Below are 27,115 nucleotides of genomic sequence, written 5' to 3'. Positions count from 1 at the left end.
TTTCAGTCATCAGGGATAGTTTCCTCTTGTGAGTAGTACTGGGGCCTGGAATCTCTCTGTTGTCTTCCTTTTTCTCTTTTTTGTCTCCTTCTTTCACTAAAGGTTTGGTCTGGTGGGTCCCTGAAATCTTGGGTTCTTGAGGCTTTTTCTCTAGTTTTTCTACTTCTTTCACTAACTGGTCTGTCTTCCTTCCTAGTTGGCCAATCTTTTGTATCACTTCTTTTCTAAAATCACCCATATCATTATGAATTATCTGCATGATAATGCTCATTTGATTTAAGATACTGCACATCAAACTCCTGTCATCTACATCCATACGATCCTGTGTTTCTGTTACTTTCTCTGTTGTATTTTCCTCTGTTATTTTACCTGTGTCTAATTCAGAATGCTAACGAAGAAACAACTTCAATGTCCAGCGCTGGTTTATATACATTTACTGTTGCATCATCTTTTAGATCTGTTGCATCATCTTTTTATACCTGTTGCATCATCTTTATATATCTATTGCATCATCTTTATATATCTATTGCATCATTTTTATATATCTATTGCATCATCTTTTTTTATACCTGTTGCATATCTTTTTATATCTGTTGCATCATCTGTAAGGACCGTGTGCAAAAAATTAGGGCCGTGTGCATAAATATGTTAGACTTACCTTTTAATCGTACTGTGTACGATTTTGTACAAAGTCTAGTCAGCGAGCTACCTATGCATTATGACGTCATACACTTGTAAAATTAAAGTTTCAGTTTCACTTTTGTTTCTAAGAAGTGAACTTACATTTTCAGAAAATGTAGGACTATCTTTTGTTTTTCCTCTCTTTTACTATGATGATTTTACTGCGGTTTTTTAAACTTTTCTTGTTTAAAGCTCAATTTCTCTATGACCACTGAAGTAATCATCCTGATATTTTTGCCATGTGCATGTTGAGACCGTGTTCATTTTTAAAATCGTTTCTCTGACATATTCCACAGGTAATTTTGTGTTTACATTTCCTATGAAGATCATAATTGCATTTAATCATAATTATATGTAAAGTTCTGTTTTGAATGTAAATGCTGTATTTATCCTCATTTCATGTGATTTTCAGTTGTATAACCAGTGCATGTAACTCAGAGTGCATTTAATATTTCTATGATGGGTCATTCTATAATTGAATTTAAATCAGAAAAATGTTCACTAAATGTTGGTAAAATACATGGTATCTTTTACATTTCTGTCCCTTTTGTCTTTAAATTATTGCTTTACTTACATTGTAAAATGAGGTTAAATGTGTATCACTGAATTGTATGATTTGTTCAGGATCAGCTGAGATGTTATTTCACTGGATTATTTAATGGATAGGCTTATTGGGCATATGGTTGGATATCTCTGGTAAGTTAGTTTTGTTTTAATTTTTACATTTACTATGAAGGTCATCTTTGCATTTAACTATTATTTATATGTAAAGTTCTGTTTTGAATGGAAATGCTGTATTTATCCTCATTTCATGTGATTTACAGTTGTATAACCTGCACATAACTCAGAGTGCATTTATTATTTCTATGATGGTTATTCTATGATTGAATTTCAATCAGAAAAATATTCACTAAATTTTGGTAAAATACATGGTATCTTTTACATTTCTATCCCTTTTGTCTGTAAATTATTGCTTTACTTACATTGTAAAATGAGGTTAAATGTGTATCACTGAATTGTATGATTTTTTTTAGGATCAGCTGAGATGTTATTTCACTGGATTATTTAATGGATAGGCTTATTGGGCATATAGTTGAATATCTCTGGTAAGTTAGTCTTGTTTTAATTTTTACATTTACTATGATGGTCATCTTTGCATTTAACCATGATTATATGGTTACTTTAATTACTGTGTAATACTTATGTGATCTAATGTCTCTAACTTACATTCATATAAGCACACCCTTATTTAACCTAAAATGTATCAAGGGATCTTCAGAATATTAATAAGTCCTTTTGTATAGATTATGATTTAATTTCATAATTCATTATGTATGTTACCCATGGAATTCAGACTTACTAAATGGTGATCAAAGAGATATTGATTGGGAATGTAATGAGAGAAAAGGATGAATTTACAAAAGATTTATCCTAATAGTAATTTGCTTTTGTTTTGATTCTAAATATGTGTGATATATGGTATACATATAATTTCATTTTCACTTTTGTTTCTTGGTAATGAGCTTTTCAAAAAATGAAGGACTACATGTTGTACTGTGATGATGCTAAAAAATGTATTTTTTTGTATGCAGTACTGACAGGTATTAAACAAAATTGAATCTGCTGTTAATAAAAAGTCTTTTAGTGTCTAAATAATTAATCTGATAATCATTTTATGTATGATATTAATACAGTAGTTGTGCTTGTTTATTATCTATAGATAACATGATGAGCTTTTCTCATATGGAGTTAATGTTAAAAACAATTTTTCGAGATTAAAAACAAATATTTCCATGATCTTTTTTTTTTTTTGGCATTGTACATGTTGTATTTAAACATGCATTGTTTCATGCAGTACTCTGTCATATTAACAAAATGGTTTTATTTCTACAGTCATCAACATGGAAGATATGTTTTGTTCCTAACCATCTATAATGAATTCTCTATGAAGTTCAGACTGTCTGCTCTTCCTTTGGAAATACACAGTTAGTCAATCAACATAGAAACACACAAACTTGAAGGTAAAGTTTCAATGAGATACAATTGTAATTTTTATTTATTTATTAACATATGCATTTTTATATTTTTGAATTGATAAGTAAATGATATATGATTTTTTTAAATAAAGAGGGCTTGGTGGTCATGGTCATGTTTAAACTATATTGATATCCTTTAGAAGAAGAAGAAGAAAAGGCATAAAAATTCATGATCAAATTTTTAAAACTAAAATGTATGAAATTTTTCTTTGCCAAATGATAGTTAACAGCTGAAGATAGCATATTTATAGAATAAGTTAAATATGGCTAATGTGTTAACCCCCAGCTTCCTTAATAGCATAATTGGTAAAGATAGGAAGTTTTGATTTCAATTGCTGATGAATTCTGAATTTTTCATTTAATATTAACATTATATCACAGGGTAAAAATACTATAATGTGCCCCATCAGGATGACCAGAAAAGAAATCTTAATGACCCTCTTGATTATGTATAAAGACTGTAACCATATAACTGATGTAAACCTTCTGTTAAAGCACACCTTGGAGCATGACACTTTATTCATTTAAGGTACTTTCAATATCATTTCTATGAGTTTGTGTTCTTTCTTTTTAATAATGTAGTAATGAATTCAAGTGTTATATCTCCTTTAACCTCATTAATATGTATGCTTCCAAAATCATTATAGATCTGTCTGTATAGTTTCTTCAGCTCTTTGAACACAAATACCCTGATTCAAACTTTTGAGGTAAACATCATAGAGACATCATAAATGATTATCAGAGTGTGTATCACAATCTTGACCATAAGGTCGATTTAAATGGTCGAAGGCACAACAAATGAAAGTGAAAACTTTTTTTTTTAATCAGAATACATAATTTTGTAATAAACAAACACTGGAAAGTTACTCTCATAATGAGCCTTAATGTCTTCCAAGAGTTCAGTTTGGACTTCCTCCATTAATCCTTATATCTTGTAATCCTTGTATCTCCAATGGTTTTGTGGGCTAAAAATCATGTGTCTTTAACAATCTTTTTTCTGACAACTGTTTTCTCTTATCATCTATAAACTTGACTTCTTCTCTAGTCAAAGGTCTTTCAGGGTAATCCAAGTAATTCTTACCCTCTTTTGGTAATAAATGGTTATATTCTTCATTTGCTTCTTCTGCAATCAAGGGTCTTTCTATGTAATCTCTGACAACATTAGGTACACCCTTTTCTGGACATAATTGGTTATATTCTTCTTGAGAAATGATCTCAATAGTGCCATCTTTTTTTATTTTAACTGGTATACCTCTGTCTACATCTTTCTCTGAAAGAATTCTCTCTCCACACTGAATTTTACTCATTCCTTTACTCTTTTCTTTACTGGAGGTGTTACCCATGGTTAATATGAAAAGTCAAAATCTGATATTACACCTTGTATTTATACCCTTTTTGTCTATATTTAGAATTCCATCAAGCTTATATTACATTAAAAAAAAAAATTTTAAATAAGACATTATTTTTTATTTTCCAGGATATTCTAGTGAGGGCTTGTGGAAATGATCTATGTCTACTCTCAGAATGGTGAAAGACTATCAGATTATGCAAAGACTAACAGAATATCCTCTCTTGGAACACTGAAACAAGAAAATCAAACAGGAGGTGGATGGAGGATTTAAGAAGCACATAGATAAATATGATTTCCAACCAATTTAACCAGTATGATCATAAACTGTGGTTTACAGGATGACAAAGAAAGGAGCCAGGATTGTATCTTTCACTGTCAGACACTGACTATGGATAAGATGTAGCCATTTATCAGACTGAGATCTAGTCAAATCAAGTATTGAAAATATGAAAATATGATTTTCTGATAGCATGAGCTCTTTAAAAACTAATTCTCACTGACCTCAAAGTATGTGAATGTGACTTTTATTATTTTACCAATTCATATTGAAGACTGTTGTTATGTATGGGAATTACACATTAAAACCTTTTATTTTTCATCTAATTTTTACAACCCCCTAGAAATTAACACAGATATCCAGATGCTGGATTTAATGTTATTATTTAACTTTCCTGGAATTGTAAATATATTTTGTTTGTGTATGTATCATGTTTAATTTTGAATTTAAAATTGGTCTCAATAAGACCCCCAATAAAGATGCAAGTGTCCCATAATCTGTGTTTTAATAATATCTTGAATATCTTTATCATACCATATTCATCATACTAATTACATATAGAATGGTTGTAGGAATACACTTTGTTGTTAAGGACACTTTGTCAAGGTCAAAGCATAAGATTATTGAGATGACTTCTTTGACAATAATTTGTAACTTACAAACTTCACATCATAAGTACACACTCAGATTTAAGAATCAATAAGATATTTCTATAGAGTTTTTGGATCATTTACTCCTGGGTAAAAGTTAATTACTGAGATTACTGATTTGAATCCTGTAATGCAATAACTTAAACATTGTGTAATAACTTATAGACTTTATAAAAATTAGGTGCAAATTCTTAGGAAAGGAATGAAATGTTAATCAAATGTACAATGTTCAAAGGTGTTTATATGACTATTACTATGTAATACCTTGGGTTTCTGTAAAATTCCTATATTCACTACATAGATAAAGACCTGTATAATATATATTTTAAACTATGCTGAAGGAAAAAAAAGTCAAAAGCTCTCCCCTTCATCTCTTTCATATTCTGTCATACACAACAATAGATAAATTGCAGTCTTATAACAAACTGATGTCTAATCAAATCCTAGAATTGATATTGTGATTTTCTGATAGTATGAGATCTTAAAAAAAAATAATTCCCAGACTTCAAAGTATCTAAATGTGACTTTTATTTTTACTAATTCATATTGAAGACAGTTGTTATGTATGAGAAGTATACATTTAAACCTTTTATTTTTCATCTTATTTCTACAACCCCTAACAAATTACACAGATGTTTAAAAGCTAGCTTTGGTGTAATTATTACTTTCCTGGAACTGTAAATACATTTTGTTTGTGTATGTGTTTGTGTCCTATTTTGAATTTAATAGGTCTCAATAGGACCCCCATAAAGATGTAAGTGTCCCCTGATCTGTGATGTTATAATATCTTGCATATTTCTATCATCCCATAGACTTCATGCTTACTACACAGAACAGGTTAGAGTAATACAATTAGTTTTATAGGACACTTTGTCAGGGTCAAAGCATGAGATTATTGAGATAACTACCTTTGACAATAATTTGTAACCTGCAAACTTCACATCATAAGTAAAAGAAAGATTCTGAGATGATCTATAGATTTTTGGATCATTTTTCTCCTGGGTAAAATTTAGTTGTTGTGACTTTTAACATTTTGTGATAACCTAGAGACTTTATTTTAGCTCTATTTGGGTGGCATAGCAAATTCTTTGGAAAGAATTGAAACTTAAATCATATGCACTATGTTCAAGGTTGTTTAAAGACTATTACTATGTAATACCTTAGAATTCTGTAAAAATCTTATAATCACTGCGTAGATAAAGACTAATTGAAATAATATATGTTTTGAAATAAGGTTTAGGGAAAAAAAAGTCAAGAATGTGGATATGACTTTTATTCAAATGGTGCAGTACAGCAACTCTGGTGATTTACATACCTTCAGTCATAAATAGATAGGTATTGGGAAGACTCCTCTAGATTTTGAAATTTTTAATTCAAAAGTATAGAACTTTTTTTTTAAGTTTGAAAGATTAAATGGCAACATATCATTTGCTTGTGAATTAAAAAAATAAATCCAAACATATACATCTTTGGATGATAATTGTAGAATTTTATCAGTCTTGATATCATCCTTTAATGTCCTTAAAATTTTAAGGACTGTCTTTTAGTTTTAGTTGAATTAGTTTCTTTTCTACATGTGAAAATGACATCATCCAAAGAAGTTCTTCATCTGCATGTTCTATGAAAAAGACAATTTTCATCACAGTGAAAGAGATTGTTTTGTTAAACATATTGCATTGATGCACAAATATACTTTTAGATTTTTAATAGCTAGGGTTCATATTTCTTAATATGGAATGCTAAGTACTGTTGATTTCAATTTTTTGTGAACAAAGAAAACTAGTAGAAAAAAAATGTACATGATGTGTTATAAAAGCATGTGTAAACCTGATGACTTTATAATTGCTGGTTAAATCAATTAGGAATTTCATCTTTGTTACATTGTAAACATTTCTAAGTAGTGCACACATCAGAAACTCTTAAAATTCTGAGTATCAGGGTTTAACACAACATTTCCAAATGATTTTTGGACGCTTTTTATGTATCAATAAGACAAAACAGAATATCTGTTCACAGATGTTCCAAAAGGAAAACAACCACAAAGAAATGATTTGATATGTTCTTTATGTGATTCATATAAAATGTATTTTAAAATTGTATCCTAACATTTATCTTTTGCATAAATACATTTTTAGTGGAGAATTTCTCATAACTTTGAAAAAAGTAGTCTTATTGTATAATATGGTTAACTTAAAATTTTGTAGACTTTAAAGTTGTACATGATGTGTTACACATCTTAAATATGTAACCATTTTATTTCAGGGCATTCAGCATATATTGTGTTTTTATCTTAAATTTGTTTGTTCATGTAATCAATAATTTGAGAATACTCAACTCAAATTAGGTAATGCATGAGAGAATAGGCAAGAAAATCAGGTTTAAGACATGATTTTTACTATTTATAAGGGGTTCTTCTATATATTGAATCTATAAGTAAAGTCAGTCTATACACTTAAAGTATTTCTGTATGAAATAAACTTGCATTTAAGCATTTTAAGTCAATTGTAAACATTACTTTAACCAGTTTTTAAAAATGATTAGATTCACTGTCAGCATGTTATTTCCTATAAAATAAATGAGAAAACAAACAATTTAATTTGAGTCAGTTACTTAATGTAAATAAGAAGCATTGGAAATTGGGAATATTTCACAAAGTTGATTGAGCATAATTAATTTATACAAAATTTTATTCACATAAGTGAATGACATGGGCAGCAGGCAAAGCCTATTTGAGCCCTCTCCCTAAAGAGAATAATTGAGCATAATTCTCACTAAGACAGTTGGAGTATTTTGATTTAAGCATTAAAGAAACCATTTCAATTTTCAATATACAAATCATGTTTAGTCATGCAGTATATAGTTTACACTTGCCAAAAAGTAAATGGTTATCTCAATTCAGGATCAATCCAAAGGTCAAAAAAAGGAATGAAAAAAATATATCTTTTTTATGTATCAAACATGTAGGTATTGCAATAAATTCACTGTATTCATTTTTTTTTCTTTCTATGTATGAATAGCTCTGATTTAGGAAATCAAAATACAAGAAGTAAATGAATTATGTCAAATGATGAAGGTATACACCAGAAAATGACATGAACAGAGAATTTTGAGTTTCCCTCAAATATGGTTGCCAAGGGATGTAAAATAAAAACAAAATGTGGATTCATTTATTAGGATTGAGACTTGTACATATTATGAATGATGGATACCATGACATTAAGAATGACATGAAAGAAATAAGTTTGATTCAATTATATAAACAGTTCTTCATCCATACAGTCAAAATGGAGGGCATATATTTTTCTTTATAGGCATAAAGTAACAAACACTCACCCAATCCATTAAAATTTTACCCTTTGAAGAAAAGGAACCTTACTTGCTTTTTTAAGTTAACATTCATATTTTTGTGTTTGACAGGTAGAGCAATGGTTTCTAACTAGTATAGTGAGAACTTTTTATTTAAGAATCATCAGATTGTTCTGATAATTTGATTAAAATAACTGCATGACATCAATTAATTTGTTCATACAAAGGAATACAAGCTTTTCCAGGTTTCCTCTTTACTCAGATTAGATTGTGTTTTGCTAATATATCCAACATATAAGATACTCATCAAAGTTACACAAAGGTAAATAAATGACCTTATTAAGTTTTTAGTCAAAAGGTTAAAGAGATGTGGACATCTGCTAAATTTAATTGTTTAGTTAATATTCAATAAACATCATGGATAGGTTAATTAAACAAACTTCATATATTTTGCATTCTCAGGTCAAAGATCAGCACAATTTTTTTTTTTTTTTTTTTTTGCTAAACCATTGTTGTCCATGAATTTTATAACACCTCTATTGACTTTTCAGGTTAAAGGTTAATGTATTCCTGCTACAGTAAAACTTCATTATAAGGATCTCATAGTGATATTTTTTTATTTGTAAGGAATTAGATATAAAATCTCCCAACTCTTTCTATAATATGTCACTGAATGTGCTTCTTCATTTTAGAGAGTTTTACAAGCAAATCATATAATGACTTTCAATCCTTCAAAACACAATATGTATGATATGAATATGAATCTTGAGATTCAGACTTTCAGCCTTTTAGGCTTTCAGACTCTCAGACTTTCAATCTTTAAAAACTTTCAATCTTGAGGACTGAATATTTTAATATTCATTTTGTCTGTCTTGTCTTTTATGTCATTATGTTTAATCCTTAGTAATTTAAACTTTTTATGTTTGTAAAACCAGAGTGTGAAAGTACAGTGTTTGTGTAATCTTCTTAATGTTTATCTATAAATACTGATTTTAATACAATCAAATATAATTTTCTGATGATCAATATTTCCAACTGAATTCAAAGACAAACTGCCTGACTGACCTATACATATTTAGAATTTCAACATCATACACTCTTGAATATCCATAAATATCAAAATATAATGATTCAGCATTAGCTATCATCCATACACTTGTTAACCTAAGGAAGGCTCTTATCATAAGTTAAACCCATGAAATTCCTCATGCAATTTTGAAGAATTTCTGTTATAAAAGATGCTAAAGACAAAAGGCCCATAAATTTCCAAAAAGTAATAATTTTTAAAACTATATATCCACAATAAATTGGGGAACATTTGAAGAACCCCTTTTCTTTATAACTCATGACATTTCATGCAGATAATGGCTATAATGTGTGAACAATCTTTATGAAAAAAGGATGGTGTAAAGTTAGCCTCACCCAACACCCAAGGGAGAGGGGAAGGGGGTTGAACCCTGTTTTTTGTTAAAAAAGGTAATTGAATTTTAAAGTTAAAAAAAAATAAAATTGAATTAAATTGAAAAGATTAATTTTTCTAAAAAAAAAAATAGTTTAATTTTTTTTTTTTTTTTTTAATTTAACATTTTAATTTTCTTTTTTATTTAACCCCCTTCCCCTCTCCCTTGGGTGTTGGGTGAGGCTAACTTTACACCATCCTTTTTTCATAAAGATTGTTCACACATTATAGCCATTATCTGCATGAAATGTCATGAGTTATAAAGAAAAGGGGTTCTTCAAATGTTCCCCAATTTATTGTGGATATATAGTTTTAAAAATTATTACTTTTTGGAAATTTATGGGCCTTTTGTCTTTAGCATCTTTTATAACAGAAATTCTTCAAAATTGCATGAGGAATTTCATGGGTTTAACTTATGATAAGAGCCTTCCTTAGGTTAACAAGTGTATGGATGATAGCTAATGCTGAATCATTATATTTTGATATTTATGGATATTCAAGAGTGTATGATGTTGAAATTCTAAATATGTATAGGTCAGTCAGGCAGTTTGTCTTTGAATTCAGTTGGAAATATTGATCATCAGAAAATTATATTTGATTGTATTAAAATCAGTATTTATAGATAAACATTAAGAAGATTACACAAACACTGTACTTTCACACTCTGGTTTTACAAACATAAAAAGTTTAAATTACTAAGGATTAAACATAATGACATAAAAGACAAGACAGACAAAATGAATATTAAAATATTCAGTCCTCAAGATTGAAAGTTTTTAAAGATTGAAAGTCTGAGAGTCTGAAAGCCTAAAAGGCTGAAAGTCTGAATCTCAAGATTCATATTCATATCATACATATTGTGTTTTGAAGGATTGAAAGTCATTATATGATTTGCTTGTAAAACTCTCTAAAATGAAGAAGCACATTCAGTGACATATTATAGAAAGAGTTGGGAGATTTTATATCTAATTCCTTACCAATAAAAAAAATATCACTATGAGATCCTTATAATGAAGTTTTACTGTAGCAGGAATACATTAACCTTGAACCTGAAAAGTCAATAGAGGTGTTATAAAATTCATGGACAACAATGGTATAGCAAAAAAAAAAATTGTGCTGATCTTTGACCTGAGAATGCAAAATATATGAAGTTTGTTTAATTAACCTATCCATGATGTTTATTGAATATTAACTAAACAATTAAATTTAGCAGATGTCCACATCTCTTTAACCTTTTGACTAAAAACTTAATAAGGTCATTTATTTACCTTTGTGTAACTTTGATGAGTATCTTATATGTTGGATATATTAGCAAAACACAATCTAATCTGAGTAAAGAGGAAACCTGGAAAAGCTTGTATTCCTTTGTATGAACAAATTAATTGATGTCATGCAGTTATTTTAATCAAATTATCAGAACAATCTGATGATTCTTAAATAAAAAGTTCTCACTATACTAGTTAGAAACCATTGCTCTACCTGTCAAACACAAAAATATGAATGTTAACTTAAAAAAGCAAGTAAGGTTCCTTTTCTTCAAAGGGTAAAATTTTAATGGATTGGGTGAGTGTTTGTTACTTTATGCCTATAAAGAAAAATATATGCCCTCCATTTTGACTGTATGGATGAAGAACTGTTTATATAATTGAATCAAACTTATTTCTTTCATGTCATTCTTAATGTCATGGTATCCATCATTCATAATATGTACAAGTCTCAATCCTAATAAATGAATCCACATTTTGTTTTTATTTCACATCCCTTGGCAACCATATTTGAGGGAAACTCAAAATTCTCTGTTCATGTCATTTTCTGGTGTATACCTTCATCATTTGACATAATTCATTTACTTCTTGTATTTTGATTTCCTAAATCAGAGCTATTCATACATAGAAAGAAAAAAAAATGAATACAGTGAATTTATTGCAATACCTACATGTTTGATACATAAAAAAGATATATTTTTTTCATTCCTTTTTTTGACCTTTGGATTGATCCTGAATTGAGATAACCATTTACTTTTTGGCAAGTGTAAACTATATACTGCATGACTAAACATGATTTGTATATTGAAAATTGAAATGGTTTCTTTAATGCTTAAATCAAAATACTCCAACTGTCTTAGTGAGAATTATGCTCAATTATTCTCTTTAGGGAGAGGGCTCAAATAGGCTTTGCCTGCTGCCCATGTCATTCACTTATGTGAATAAAATTTTGTATAAATTAATTATGCTCAATCAACTTTGTGAAATATTCCCAATTTCCAATGCTTCTTATTTACATTAAGTAACTGACTCAAATTAAATTGTTTGTTTTCTCATTTATTTTATAGGAAATAACATGCTGACAGTGAATCTAATCATTTTTAAAAACTGGTTAAAGTAATGTTTACAATTGACTTAAAATGCTTAAATGCAAGTTTATTTCATACAGAAATACCTTAATTGTATAGACTGAATTTACTTATAGATTCAATATATAGAAGAACCCCTTATAAATAGTAAAAAACATTTTTCAAACCTGATTTTCTTGCCTATTCTCTCATGCATTACCTAATTTGAGTTGAGTATTCTCAAATTATTGATTACATGAACAAACAAATTTAAGATAAAAACACAATATATGCTGAATGCCCTGAAATAAAATGGTTACATATTTAAGATGTGTAACACATCATGTACAACTTTTAAGTCTACAAAATTTTAAGTTAACCATATTATACAATAAGACTACTTTTTCAAAGTTATGAGAAATTCTCCACAAAAAATGTATTTATGCAAAAGATAAATGTTAGGGTACAATTTTAAAATACATTTTACATGAATCACATAAAGAACATGTCAAATCATTTCTTTGTGGTTGTTTTCCTTTTGGAACATCTGTGAACAGATATTCTGTTTTGTCTTATTGATACATAAAAAGCGTCCAAAAATCATTTGGAAATGTTGTGTTAAACCCTGATACTCAGAATTTTAAGAGTTTCTGATGTGTGCACTACTTAGAAATGTTTACAATGTAACAAAGATGAAATTCCTAATTGATTTAACCAGCAATTATAAAGTCATCAGGTTTACACATGCTTTTATAACACATCATGTACATTTTTTTTTCTACTAGTTTTCTTTGTTCACAAAAAATTGAAATCAACAGTACTTAGCATTCCATATTAAGAAATATGAACCCTAGCTATTAAAAATCTAAAAGTATATTTGTGCATCAATGCAATATGTTTAACAAAACAATCTCTTTCACTGTGATGAAAATTGTCTTTTTCATAGAACATGCAGATGAAGAACTTCTTTGGATGATGTCATTTTCACATGTAGAAAAGAAACTAATTCAACTAAAACTAAAAGACAGTCCTTAAAATTTTAAGGACATTAAAGGATGATATCAAGACTGATAAAATTCTACAATTATCATCCAAAGATGTATATGTTTGGATTTATTTTTTAATTCACAAGCAAATGATAAGCTGCCATTTAATCTTTCAAACTTAAAAAAAAAGTTCTATACTTTTGAATTAAAAATTTCAAAATCTAGAGGAGTCTTCCTAATACCTATCTATTTATGACTGAAGGTATGTAAATCACCAGAGTTGCTGTACTGCACCATTTGAATAAAAGTTTTATCCACATTCTTGACCTTTATTTCAAAACATATATTATTTCAATTAGTCTTTATCTATGCAGTGATTATAAGATTTTTTACAGAATTCTTAGGTATTACATAGTAATAGTCTTTAAACATCCTTGTTGTGCATATGATTTACATTTCCAATTCTTTCCAAAGAATATGCTATGCCACCCAATATAACTAAATATAAAGTCTCTAGGTTATCACAAAATGTTAAAAGTTTCAACATTACAAAGCTAAATAATCTTACATCAACTGACTTTTACCCAGGAGAAAAATGATCCAAAAATCTATAGATCATCTCCGAATCTTTCTTTTACTTATGATGTGAAGTTTGCAGGTTACAAATTATTGTCAAAGGTAGTTATCTCAATAATCTCATGCTTTGACCCTGACAAAGTGTCCTATAAAACTAAGTGTATTACTCTAACCTGTTCTGTGTAGTAAGCATGAAGTCTATGGGATGATAGAAATATTCAAGATATTATTACATCAGATTCACAGATCAGGGGACACTTACATCTTTATGGGGGTCCTATTGAGACCTATTAAATTCAAAATAGGAAACATACATACACAAACAAAATGTATTTACAGTTCCAGGAAAGTAATAATTACACCAAAGCTAGCTTTTAAACATCTGTGTAATTTGTTAGGGGTTGTAGAAATAAGATGAAAAATAAAAGGTTTAAATGTATACTTCTCATACATAACAACTGTCTTCAATATGAATTAGTAAAAATAAAAGTCACATTTAGATACTTTGAAGTCTGGGAATTATTTTTTTTTAAGATCTCATACTATCAGAAAATCACAATATCAATTCTAGGATTTGATTAGACATCAGTTTGTTATAAGACTGCAATTTATCTATTGTTGTGTATGACAGAATATGAAAGAGATGAAGGGGAGAGCTTTTGACTTTTTTTTCCTTCAGCATAGTTTAAAATATATATTATACAGGTCTTTATCTATGTAGTGAATATAGGAATTTTACAGAAACCCAAGGTATTACATAGTAATAGTCATATAAACACCTTTGAACATTGTACATTTGATTAACATTTCATTCCTTTCCTAAGAATTTGCACCTAATTTTTATAAAGTCTATAAGTTATTACACAATGTTTAAGTTATTGCATTACAGGATTCAAATCAGTAATCTCAGTAATTAACTTTTACCCAGGAGTAAATGATCCAAAAACTCTATAGAAATATCTTATTGATTCTTAAATCTGAGTGTGTACTTATGATGTGAAGTTTGTAAGTTACAAATTATTGTCAAAGAAGTCATCTCAATAATCTTATGCTTTGACCTTGACAAAGTGTCCTTAACAACAAAGTGTATTCCTACAACCATTCTATATGTAATTAGTATGATGAATATGGTATGATAAAGATATTCAAGATATTATTAAAACACAGATTATGGGACACTTGCATCTTTATTGGGGGTCTTATTGAGACCAATTTTAAATTCAAAATTAAACATGATACATACACAAACAAAATATATTTACAATTCCAGGAAAGTTAAATAATAACATTAAATCCAGCATCTGGATATCTGTGTTAATTTCTAGGGGGTTGTAAAAATTAGATGAAAAATAAAAGGTTTTAATGTGTAATTCCCATACATAACAACAGTCTTCAATATGAAATGGTAAAAATAAAAGTCACATTCAGATACTTTGAGGTCTGTGAGAATTAGTTTTTAAAGAGCTCATGCTATCAGAAAATCACAATTTCAATTCTAGGATTTGATTAGATCTCAGTTTGTTAAATGATTACACTTTATCCATAGTCAGTGTCTGACAGTGAAAAATACAATCCTGGGTCCTTTCTTTGTCATCCTATAAACCACAGTCTATGATTGTACTGGTTAAATTAGTTGGAAATCATATTTATCTATGTTCTTCTTAAATCCTCCATCAACCTTCTGTTTTATTTTCTTGTCTCAGTGATCCAAGAGAGGATATTCTGTTAGTCTTTGCATAATCTGATAGTCTTTCACCATTCTGAGAGTAGACATAGATCATTTCCATAAGCCCTCACTAGAATATCCTGGAAAATAAAAAATAATCTCTTATTTAAAAATTTTTTTTTAATGTAATATAAGCTTGATGGAATTCTAAATATAGACAAAAAGGGTATAAATACAAGGTGTAATATCAGATTTTGACTTTTCATATTAACCATGGGTAACACCTCCAGTAAAGAAAAGAGTAAAGGAATGAGTAAAATTCAGTGTGAAGAGAGAATTCTTTCAGAGAAAGATGTAGACAGAGGTATACCAGTTAAAATAAAAAAAAAGGTGGCACTATTGAGATCATTTCTCAAGAAGAATATAACCAATTATGTCCAGAAAAGGGTGTACCTAATGTTGTCAGAGATTACATAGAAAGACCCTTGATTGCAGAAGAAGCAAATGAAGAATATAACCATTTATTACCAAAAGAGGATAAGAATTACTTGGATTACTCTGAAAGACCTTTGACTAGAGAAGAAGTCAAGTTTATAGATGATAAGAGAAAACAGTTGTCAGAAAAAAATGTTGTTAAAGACACATGATTTTTAGCCCACAAAACCATTGGAGATACAAGGATTACAAGATATAAGGATTAATGGAGGAAGTCCAAACTGAACTCTTGGAGGACATTAAGGCTTATTATGAGAGTAACTTTTCCAGTATTTGTTTATTACAAAATTATGTATTCTAATTTAAAAAAAAAAAAAAGTTTTCACTTTCATTTGTTGTGCTTAAGACCATTTAAATTGACCTTATGATCAAGATTGTGATATATACACTCTGATATTATCATTTATGATGTCTCTATGATGTCTACCTCAAAAGTTTGAATCAGGGTATTTGTGTTCAAAGAGCTGAAGAAACTATACAGACAGATCTAAGATTTTGGAAGCATACATATTAATGAGGTTAAAGGAGATATAACACTTGAATTATTATAAAAGAAAGAACACAAACTCATAGAAATGATATTGAAAGTACCTTAAATGAATAAAGTGTCATGCTCCAAAGTATTGCTTTTATAAACAGGAGAAGGTTTACAGCAGTCCCATACACTCATAAAAAGATCTTGGTTAGTAGAAACACCAGGGAATGTTATTTCCAAACAATCAGATCATCTTACATCAGTTATATGGTTACAGTCTTTATACATAATCAAGAGGGTCATTAAGATTTCTTTTATGGTCATCCTGATGGGCCACATTATAGTATTTTTACCCTGTGATATAATGTTAATATTAAATGAAAAATTCAGAAATTTTATTAGCAATTGGAGTCAAAACTTCTTATCTTTACCAACTATGCTATTAAGGAAGCTGGGGGTTAACAAATTAGCCATATTTAACTTATTCTATAGATATGCTATCTTCAGCTGTTGACTATCATTTGGAAAGAAAAACTTCATACATTTTAGTTTTAAAATTTGATCATGATTTTTATGCCTTTTCTTGTGAAGGATATCAATATGGTTTAAACATGACCATGACCACCAAGCCCTCTTTATTTAAAAAAAAAATCATATATCATTTACTTATCAATTCCAAAATATAAAAATGCATATGTAAATAAATAAATAAATAAAAATTACAATTGTATCTCATTGAAAGTTTACCTTCAAGTTTGTGTGTTTCTATGTTGATTGACTAACTGTGTATTTCCAAAGGAAGAGCAGACAGTCTGAACTTCATAGAGAATGGATTATAGATGGTTAGGAACAAAACATATCTTCCATGTTGAGGACTGTAGAAATAAAACCATTTTGTTAATATGACAGAGTACTGCATGAAACAATGCATGTTTAAATACAACATGTACAATGCCAAAAAAAAGATCATGGAAATATTTGTTTTTAATCTCGAAAAATTGTTTTTAACATTAACTCCATATGAGAAAAGCTCATCATGTTATCTATAGATAATAAACAAGCACAACTACTGTATTAATATCATAAATAAAATGATTATCAGATTAATTATTTAGACACTAAAAGACTTTTTATTAACAGCAGATTCAATTTTGTTTAATACCTGTCAGTACTGCATACAAAAAAAAAATACATTTTTTAGCATCATCACAGTACAACATGTAGTCCTTCATTTTTTGAAAAGCTCATTACCAAGAAACAAAAGTGAAAATGAAATTATATGTATACCATATATCACACATATTTAGAATCAAAACAAAAGCAAATTACTATTAGGATAAATCTTTTGTAAATTCATCCTTTTCTCTCATTACATTCCCAATCAATATCTCTTTGATCACCATTTAGTAAGTCTGAATTCCATGGGTAACATACATAATGAATTATGAAATTAAATCATAATCTATACAAAAGGACTTATTAATATTCTGAAGATCCCTTGATACATTTTAGGTTAAATAAGGGTGTGCTTATATGAATGTAAGTTAGAGACATTAGATCACATAAGTATTACACAGTAATTAAAGTAACCATATAATCATGGTTAAATGCAAAGATGACCATCATATAAATGTAAAAATTAAAACAAGACTAACTTACCAGAGATATTCAACTATATGCCCAATAAGCCTATCCATTAAATAATCCAGTGAAATAACATCTCAGCTGATCCTGAAAAAAATCATACAATTCAGTGATACACATTTAACCTCATTTTACAATGTAAGTAAAGCAATAATTTACAGACAAAAGGGATAGAAATGTAAAAGATACCATGTATTTTACCAACATTTAGTGAATATTTTTCTGATTGAAATTCAATCATAGAATAACCCATCATAGAAATAATAAATGCACTCTGAGTTACATGCAGGTTATACAACTGTAAATCACATGAAATGAGGATAAATACAGCATTTCCATTCAAAATAGAACTTTACATATAAATAATAGTTAAATGCAAAGATGACCTTCATAGTAAATGTAAAAATTAAAACAAAACTAACTTACCAGAGATATCCAACCATATGCCCAATAAGCCTATCCATTAAATAATCCAGTGAAATAACATCTCAGCTGATCCTGAAAAAATCATACAATATTCAGTGATACACAAATTAACCTCATTTTACAAAGGAAGTAAAGCAACAATTGACAGACAAACAGGACAGAAATGTAAAAGATACCATATGTATTTTACCAAAATTTAGTAAACATTTTTTCTGATTTAAATTTAATCACAGAATGACCCATCATAGTAATATTAAATACACTCTGGGTTACATGCAAATTATACCTTACATGAACTGAGAATAAATACCCCATTTACATTCATATAAACTGAATTTTACATAACTAATTACTCTTTTAACTGATGTCACCATTAGTATGTCAGAATATTCAGGGTGTACAAATCATGTATATTCACTTTTAACGTACTCAATATATATTTTACATGTTGATGTTTGAAATCACTGACTAAATAAAATACATACATGTATATACATGAAGGTTTAAAAAAAAAGGGGGGCACACATGTTTATAGATTTACAGAGATGCTCAGACTGAGTTTTTCCCACTTTCAGTGGGCCACTGTTGCACCAGAATGTAAAAATATGAGTGACAAATAAGGCAAAAGATTCTGTATATTTCATTAAAAAAGATTTGAGACAAAAGATTCATTGGCATAATATGATCTGATTGATTATCTCCATATCCTTCTTTTGGTCACTGTGATTAAAGATTCATAGAAATATTAGAAATGACAAATGAGAATATCACTTTAGTTGTTTTAAAAGCATGTATCAGTATTTTATAAGATATGCTAGGAGTCTCCTATAAGAATATTTAGAATACTGATATATAAAAGGAATGTGAGACAATATGATCATAACTCATGCAAAAAAAATTTTATAAACATTTTGAGGATCTTTTAGTGTCCATTCTGTATTTCAGGGTAAACAATGGCAGTGTTTATATGAATGTTCTAAACATAAGGTATATAACACAGAATAATGAATAAATACAAAGATGACCTTCATAGAAAATGTATAAAGAAAAGTTTATTAAAACTTACCATGTAACCAGGTAACTCAGTAGAGTAATATTCATTAAATAATCCAGTGAAATAAAATCTAGAAGCTGATCCAGGATTCAGCTGTTCAGAACTTTCTTGGAAGAAAAAGGTAGAAAATCAGTTTTGAAAAATCCATAGGACCATACTGTTATTACAGGAAGTCTCAAGCGCTGTGAAAGTCTGTGTTATTGTGTCAAAATAAGCAGCCATCGCGAGCTTGTGAAGGACTAACATGAGATTCGCTGCCAAGTTTATGACGTCACAATGCATAGGTAAGCTCGCTGACTAGATAGTTTACAGAAAGATAAGTCCAAAAAGTATTTTTGCATTTTGATGCAACAGGTATCAAAAAGATGATGCAATAGTGTGTTATATATAAAGATGATGCAACAAGTAAAAAGATGATGCAATAGATATATAAAGATGATGCAATAGATATATAAAGATGATGCAATAGATATATAAAGATGATGCAATAGATATATAAAGATGATGCAATAGATCTAAAAAGATGATGCAACATATGTACTGAATTGACCCGGCTATCCTTAGAACCCCCTAATCTGCACTCCCTTGACCCGCCTATCCCCCCAGGGGCTGCACTCCCTTGACCCACCTATCCCCCCAGGGGCTGCACTCCCTTACTTTTACTATTGGAAATGTTCTTGGACCCCCCCTCCTATCCCCAGGATCAGCCCCAAAATTTTAATTTTCCCTGCCCCTTCCACTACATGGCTGTATCATATTTTCAAAACCTTTTTACATTTTAAAATGTTTATAAAGACAGAAATAAATGATAATGTACGTTCTTATTACCTGGCCAGACTAGGGGTATTAGGTAAGATTTCTTCATTTAAATCCGCATCTCTGAATTCCGGTTTTGGCATGCAAAGGAGGAATCGGCTGTATAAACCATCGTTAGAGTTGGCATTTTTTCTTTCCTCGTCAAGGCACCTGCAAATTTCCCCAGGATGCGCCATTCCACAGATATTTACCACAGGCTTTTGAATGGAGATGTTACCTGAAAAAAAAATGTCTCGATATTAATATTTATTTGTTTAACAATTATGAATATGCGCAATTGAACCGAATAAATCAAAATCAATTATAATAGAAGACTCACTGCTACAAGTTTGTCTCTTTAAAGTTCCGCCATTGTACGCTGTCAGATATATAGTCGTATCGTAGTCGGATGCGGAACCAGTCTTGTACAGCCCGAGACTGCTCTGCCAAGTTTTGAGCTCATCCCACAGCTGAATTTGCCGGCTGTCGTTGTTCAGCTGTTTTAATAGTGATTTAACTGTAGCAGCTGTATTAAAAGAAAAAGAAATAAAAAAAATAATACACACCTGAATTTGTTTCTAAATTTAAATAATCTTTTTTTTTGTTGTTGTTCATCGTATCATTGAAAAAATGAAATACTTAAAAATGAATTTGTAACGAAAATTTAAACTTATTTATTTTTTAATTATATATCTATCTATTTATTGGATAGTAATTGTAATAAAGAATTAAAAAAACAAAAACAAAAACAGGATGGTCTTTTATTTGTCACTAAAAGGTAATGGGGGTGGGGTGGGGGTAATCTAAGTTGCTACAAAAAATTGAATGATCAATAAATAATGATTTGCAATTGGAATGTTTATTTGTTAAATGCACTGCTTGGCCAGAAGAAGACTCAAGCAGACAATTTTTAAAATGTCATTGTATTAAGGGAGAGACCTCTCATGTGCGTGAGCATATGTATCCGATATCTGAGCAGAGGATATGTATTTTACCCCTTTATTTACATGTGTAACAAAAACGGGATTTTTGTAAGACCTTCAACTGATTGCTTGATCATAATCAAAGTACTCAGAAGTACAGAGAGCCGGGCTAATTTACAGAGTAGAATGAATTTCTTACATGAATCACGTTTATATTCTGATGGAAAATTATTTAAAAACTATCAATATAAATGTTAAGACACTGGCAGTGAGTTTTAAATCTTCGTATTAATTTTTTTCACAGTGACGTCACAATTGGTAGACATTATCAACCATCTACACCGTTAAGATTTTTTATGAGTTTCTGGCTTCATGGGATGTGTAAAAATTATAAAAACGAATCTTATATTATTGATTTAAAAAAAGATCTTATATACATATTTAATCTCTTTTTAATTGTCTATATATGATTAATTGTGATAAGACTCTAATCAAATCAATGAACACATTTGTAATAAATGTAAAAATATTGAGCTTATGTTTTTTTTTTGTTTTGTGTGTTTTTTTTTTTTGGGGGGGGGGGTGGGGGGAGGGGGGATGGAGGTATTGAAGCAACAGTGTACGAATCATGGAAATCAATCAATATAAATATTTATGTGTAAGTTTTTCAATAAATAATCAATGTAAAAAATTTAATTAATATATAATAAATATTTTTAAAATATACTTACATTGATTCATTCTAAACCTCATGTCGCATATTTCAGTAGCACTCTCAACTTCGGCAATGGCATTTCGGACAGCACCCATAGCTGCTGTTTTGTTTGTTCCAGTGAATCCGACCGTCGCAGAATAAATGATTGAAGGTTGGGTCCAGCTTCCCCAGGGTCGAATTTCCGATTTGTTCAGGAAATGCGCGATGCCAGTTAGAAAAGGAGGAATTAAAAATTCCATCGGTACGCTGTTCGACACTGCAGTATTATGCAACATTTCATTTGTTAATTCATCGAATGGATCATTAATGGTTTCCTTGTAGCAATTTTGAATTCTGTCTCGATGCACAAATGCAGACATCCTTCCACTTCCTTAATTTGTTTTCATGCAATGACGTTAAAGTGAGTAGTTTTTAACGTCGTTGCTATTGTGACGGCGTAAACGTGACGTCAGAGATAAACTTACTATAGCGACGACAAAATGCACGGGAAAATATTTTAATTTGATTTGTGTCAGTTAAGTGATTTTTTATTTAGGGAATATACATGTAGACTTTTATTATGGATTTGAATGACTTATTGAAACCAGTTAGAAAAATCGAAGACATACTGAAGATTTTGGAATACATCAAAATTCTGCCACCGGGAATACCTCAAAGATATGAACATATTCGAAATGTTTTTAATTTAAACAAGTTTGGCTTTCCAGAAAGCCTTAAATGTCATCTCTTTGGTATCAATAATGTCAAAGAAATAAAACAGAAAGGGAAATATTTAAATGCAATGAATATATGGATTATTACACCTGAAGTTCCCAAATGACTTATTCAGCAAACTCCACAGTAAAGTACGCAGTTTCTTTTGGCCGCAGTATATATATATGGAAAGCATGGACGTCTGCGAGAGCACCCAAGGCGATTTTTGGTGAAATTTCATTCTAGCGGTCTTTGTGCTTCTGGGTGTTTACAATTTACTTAAATTCAAATACTTTCCTTGAACTATATTTTCTTAACACAATACGGAATTATCAACAATAATTATCATTCATTTAAAAACAGCTAATCATTAAAGTTTGACAGGAATTAATTTAATAAATCCCATTACAGACTAAAAATATTAACATAAAATTAGTGTTGACCACTCTTCGTTCACTTTTTGCAGAATCTAATTGTAAGCTTGTTCATTTGTGCGAGAACCAGTTTTTCCTTCGTGTCAACAAATCTATATACATGTATAGAAATCACGCCATTGTCAATTCTCCTTGTGTGGTTTACCAATTTAATAATGTATTAATGTATTGAGGATCAATATATATACGACACCGAAACTATAGATATTTATAAGCATCGTACTTCTTTTCTAAATTTTCCTTGGCTTTCAAATAACCTAAACCGAAAGTAGATCACACACTCCTAAGCTAGTTCTTCTAAAAGAAAACCAGTTTACAGGGTACTTGGAACTCTGTAAAACATCGAGGACTCCCGAAAGATTAATGGAGGCTTACACTAGGACTTCACTTCCGGCATACAATCTTAATGTGTCATCTCCCGAGGGAGATGACAATAACCGGGGATCAGATGCTGTGATTTTGTCTCTATCAGACGTGGCGGCATTGGTACAAACCTTAGAAGTTATACTGCCGCGATTTCAAGATAATCCTTTGAATGTGAGTCCTGAATTGGTACAGAAGGATTTTGAATATTATATTTCCAAGGGAATATCAGAAGTTGGAACGGTGAATATTATTCCGCCTGTGACCACATGCTGTGGTCAATTAAAGAAGGTTGGACAAAAAGTTTGCAATGTATTTCGATCCAGATTTAAACCAGCGGTTGCAGTTATGTACGAATTGAAATGCAGCAAATGCAACACTGTGTATAAATGCAGTACCTACAAGAAGAAAAGTATTGAGCTTTACTACTCTGATGTTTTAGAGCAAGAATATTTTGCGTCCACATGCGACTCGGTATTTTCCATGGAATTACTAAGGAAGGTTGATATTGACTTGTAAGTATGAGAATTTAAATAATTTTGGAAAAAATGTGTGTAATGTATAGGTTACATGCATTATCGATCCCCTATAAATATGAATACAAATTACTGTAGATTGAAACATATTTAGGCAATTAAAAAAATCAGTATCAATAATTTTCCATACTCAAATTAAAATACGGCTTTTTTAACATTTATAATTCATAAAATGGCTTTGGATAAATAAAATTTAACTGATACTGAATAGTGATTTTAGATACAGGAAATCAGCTTCATTTGAAGGAATTGCCTATGCCTATAACGACGAACACTTGGGGTCAGAATGGATGAATTTAGATAAAAATACTGAAGTAATGGATAGAAGACGCCTGAGCGAGGCATGGTACAAGAAAACCTTTTTAGAGATAAAGGGAAATTATGGGATGCAACAAAATATCGAGTATATTTCATCCGGCAAACTGGAAGACGTGCTTGAATCTGAAATGAATGGCCTATGGAGGACATTTTCCATTAAATGGTCTTCATCCTTCCATACCGACAATTGCAAACACGAAGGTAAGTGCACTATTTTTTAATCAAATAAAACTAGTCTCAAAAAACTTAATTTAACAAATTTAACTACTCCCATAGATGCAGATAAAAATTAAACATTACCATTACGTTTTCACTGCTACATGTATGTCTATAAATATGCATTAATTATTAATAAAGAGTGGTGTGCGAGACTAACATAATTTATTAATATAGAGTGATGTGCGAGACTAACATTAATAAGTATCGAGTGGTGTGTGAGACTAACCCTATTTAGTAAAGAGTGATATTATAAGTATATAGTGGTGTGTGAGGCTAACCCTAATTAGTATCGAGTGGTGTGCGAGACTAATCCTAATTAGTATCGAGTGGTGTGCGAGACTAATCCTAATTAGTATCGATGGTGTGCGAGACTAACCCTAATTAGCATAGATTGGTGTACGAGACTAACATTAATTAGTATCGATGGTGTGCGAGACTAAACCTAAACAGCATAGATTGGTGTACGAGACTAACATTAATTAGTATCGAGTGGTGTGTAGACTAACCCTAATTAGCATAGATTGGTGTATGAGACTAACATTAATTAGTATCTAGTGGTGTGCGAGACTAACCCTAATTAGAATAGAGTGGTGTACGAGACTAACATTAATTAGTATCGAGTGGTGTGCGAGATTAACCCTAATTAATAAAGAGTGGTGTGCGAGACTAACCCTAATTAGTAAAGAGTGGTGTGCGAGACTAACCCTAATTAGTAAAGAGTGGTGTTTGGGGCTAACCCTAATTAGTAGCGAGTGGTGTGCGAGACTAACCCAATTTGTAAAGAGTGGTGTGCGAGACTAACATTAATTAGTAAAGAGTGGTGTGCGAGACTAACCCTAATTTGTAAAGAGTGGTGTGCGAGACTAACATTAATTAGTAAAGAGTGGTGTGCGAGACTAACCCTAATTAGTAGCGAGTGGTGTGTGAGACTAACCCTAATTTTTAAACAGTGGTGTGCGAGACCAACCCTAATTAGTAAACAGTGATGTGAAAGACTAACATTAATTAGTATCGAGTGGTGTGCGAGGCTTACACTAATAAGTATAGAGTTGTGTGAGAAACTAAACCTAGTTAGTAGAGAGAGTTGTGTGTAAGTCTAGAGTGGTGAACAAGACTAACCGAATTAGTAGAGTGTTGTGCGAAACTTAGAATCCAATCTAATAGAATTATGTGCAAGATATACTTTATATAGTGCTATGGTGTACAAGACTTACCCATTTTTAATAGAATAATGTGAGACCAACCCAACTTACAGCAGTGATGTGCGAAACTAACCCGAATTATACTATAGGGTGTGGTCCAACACTAATACAAATAAGATGATTAGTGTGTGGGACTAACGTTTATTACAAGAGTTGTATGCGAGCTTACCTTTCATAGAGTAGAGAGGTTTGCGAAGCAAACCATTAATAAGCAGAGTGCATGGTAATATCTTGACACGTATTTACAACCATAGTGTTGTTAGTAAGAGGGAAGTTTGATTACATTAAATGTATACGTTATATTATTTTTTGTAGAATGCTGCAAAGCAATTGTTATAGACGGGCATATGAAAGGAACACGTTCAGTGTGCGCGGCTACGGATGTAAGAACGACAGAATCCGAAGAGCTTGGTAGCATTTCCATGGGTTGCTGGAAAATGCCAGTGAAAGGATCACTATTTTGTGCTGCTCATAAGAATGCCAAGAAACCGGAAAAGGTAATCATGAAAAAAAAATACATATTTTTGTAGAAAGTAAATAACGGACATATTATCACATTGAAATAAGCTTGCATGCAGTAGTGGGTAATTTAAATGAAAAAAGTGACATTTTCCTTTTTATTGTTAATTACAAATCATTTGGAATTTAAAAATCAGAAATGAAAAAGAAGAATGGAAATGTGGTTATACATTGGTTTTTTTCAATTTCTGGAGAAAATATATTTCATATACATGTACACTGTTAATGTTACAATTGTACATGTATAAAGTAGTTCAAAGTAAGGATATCATACTTTTAATAAATACAAAAAATTTTTGTTTGGAATATTTTTCATGTCAATTTTTGCAAGTTTCGCAAATTGTAAATGTATAATTTTAAGTATTGTGAATGAAATTAATTTACGACACTTATAAATGTAACATAGTAATAAATACATATTAAAACTTCACAGAATGAGGCAACGGCTCGAGGTCAGACAAGATTATTCGGAATGTAAAACCCTTAAAGAGAAAGGCCATCTTCAAAAGTATAAAAGTGCAGGAGTGTGTGCGTCAGTCTATAACTGCGGCATTATAAATGGCATAAGAGAGTTGTACGGTTGTGAATCTCTTACTCAGGTGTACATTTTTTTGGTATGGTTGGTAAAGGTGTTAGTTTCCCCAAATCTTCTTGCATACCACGATGCCTGTCACTTAAAAAAATTCATTATGAATCCCATCAGAGCAGAAAAAACCGAATATTCAATATTTTTGAAGAACTTGAGAATTGTAGTGGATAAAATGCATTTTGTAAATCAAGTTGATAAATGGTGCAGGAGAAATGTTAATCCATACACAGATGATTTATTTAAAAACATTAATACTGAAGCATGTGAACAAACATTTCAATTTATTGCGAAATTTAAGTGCGCAACCAAACATATGTCCTATGGTAAGTACAATTTATTCATGCTTAAAATATCAGAAATGTACAATATGGATAGACTTGTTAGAAACAGGAAAA

General features: G+C 30.2%; 2 protein-coding genes and 3 long non-coding RNA genes across 5 annotated transcripts; 3 read left to right on the top strand and 2 right to left on the bottom strand.

The window, feature by feature from the left end:
* Nucleotides 1-1,244: 1,244 nt before the first annotated feature.
* On the top strand, nucleotides 1,245-5,023 carry LOC134278124 (uncharacterized). Its single transcript, XR_009994383.1, has 4 exons — nucleotides 1,245-1,377; nucleotides 1,716-1,787; nucleotides 2,575-2,702; nucleotides 4,195-5,023. It is a non-coding gene; the product is annotated as an uncharacterized LOC134278124 (long non-coding RNA).
* An 8,627-nt stretch (nucleotides 5,024-13,650) lies between these two features.
* LOC134278123 (uncharacterized) lies at nucleotides 13,651-18,442 on the bottom strand. Its single transcript, XR_009994382.1, has 4 exons — nucleotides 18,361-18,442; nucleotides 17,950-18,021; nucleotides 17,038-17,165; nucleotides 13,651-15,460 (listed from the first exon to the last, which is right to left on the bottom strand). It is a non-coding gene; the product is annotated as an uncharacterized LOC134278123 (long non-coding RNA).
* A 1,784-nt stretch (nucleotides 18,443-20,226) lies between these two features.
* On the bottom strand, nucleotides 20,227-22,206 carry LOC134278122 (uncharacterized). The gene is made up of 3 exons (XM_062760446.1): nucleotides 21,864-22,206; nucleotides 20,550-20,735; nucleotides 20,227-20,447 (listed from the first exon to the last, which is right to left on the bottom strand). The coding sequence occupies exons 1-3, from the start codon at nucleotides 22,204-22,206 to the stop codon at nucleotides 20,239-20,241; spliced, it is 738 nt and encodes a 245-aa protein (XP_062616430.1). The 3' UTR covers nucleotides 20,227-20,238.
* A 1,131-nt stretch (nucleotides 22,207-23,337) lies between these two features.
* Nucleotides 23,338-24,312, top strand: LOC134278125 (uncharacterized). The gene is made up of 3 exons (XM_062760447.1): nucleotides 23,338-23,852; nucleotides 24,094-24,153; nucleotides 24,240-24,312. Exons 1-3 carry the CDS (start codon nucleotides 23,338-23,340, stop codon nucleotides 24,310-24,312), a joined length of 648 nt encoding a protein of 215 aa, XP_062616431.1.
* Nucleotides 24,313-24,314: 2 nt separating this feature from the next.
* LOC134278121 (uncharacterized) lies at nucleotides 24,315-26,589 on the top strand. Its single transcript, XR_009994381.1, has 3 exons — nucleotides 24,315-24,392; nucleotides 25,928-26,109; nucleotides 26,565-26,589. It is a non-coding gene; the product is annotated as an uncharacterized LOC134278121 (long non-coding RNA).
* Nucleotides 26,590-27,115: the final 526 nt, after the last annotated feature.

The sequence above is a fragment of the Saccostrea cucullata genome, unplaced genomic scaffold, assembly GCF_032062105.1.
Source record: "Saccostrea cucullata isolate Sc308-1 unplaced genomic scaffold, CSIRO_AGI_Scuc_v1 ctg6580, whole genome shotgun sequence".
NCBI classification, from domain to species: domain Eukaryota; kingdom Metazoa; phylum Mollusca; class Bivalvia; order Ostreida; family Ostreidae; genus Saccostrea; species Saccostrea cuccullata.
This window is presented reverse-complemented; position numbering and strand designations above follow the sequence as displayed.

Excerpts from the sequence above, each read along its gene's own strand:
- LOC134278122 (XM_062760446.1), bottom strand. The coding sequence starts at position 22,206 with ATGTCTGCATTTGTGCATCGAGACAGAATTCAAAATTGCTACAAGGAA. Across the intron at positions 20,736-21,863 it reads GAGGTTTAGAATGAATCAAT|CTGCTACAGTTAAATCACTA; the intron begins GTAAGTATATTT and ends CTTTTAATACAG. Across the intron at positions 20,448-20,549 it reads AAAGAGACAAACTTGTAGCA|GTAACATCTCCATTCAAAAG; the intron begins GTGAGTCTTCTA and ends TTTTTTTTTCAG.
- LOC134278125 (XM_062760447.1), top strand. The coding sequence starts at position 23,338 with ATGGAGGCTTACACTAGGACTTCACTTCCGGCATACAATCTTAATGTG. Across the intron at positions 23,853-24,093 it reads AGGAAGGTTGATATTGACTT|ATACAGGAAATCAGCTTCAT; the intron begins GTAAGTATGAGA and ends TAGTGATTTTAG. Across the intron at positions 24,154-24,239 it reads TATAACGACGAACACTTGGG|AGATAAAGGGAAATTATGGG; the intron begins GTCAGAATGGAT and ends AAACCTTTTTAG.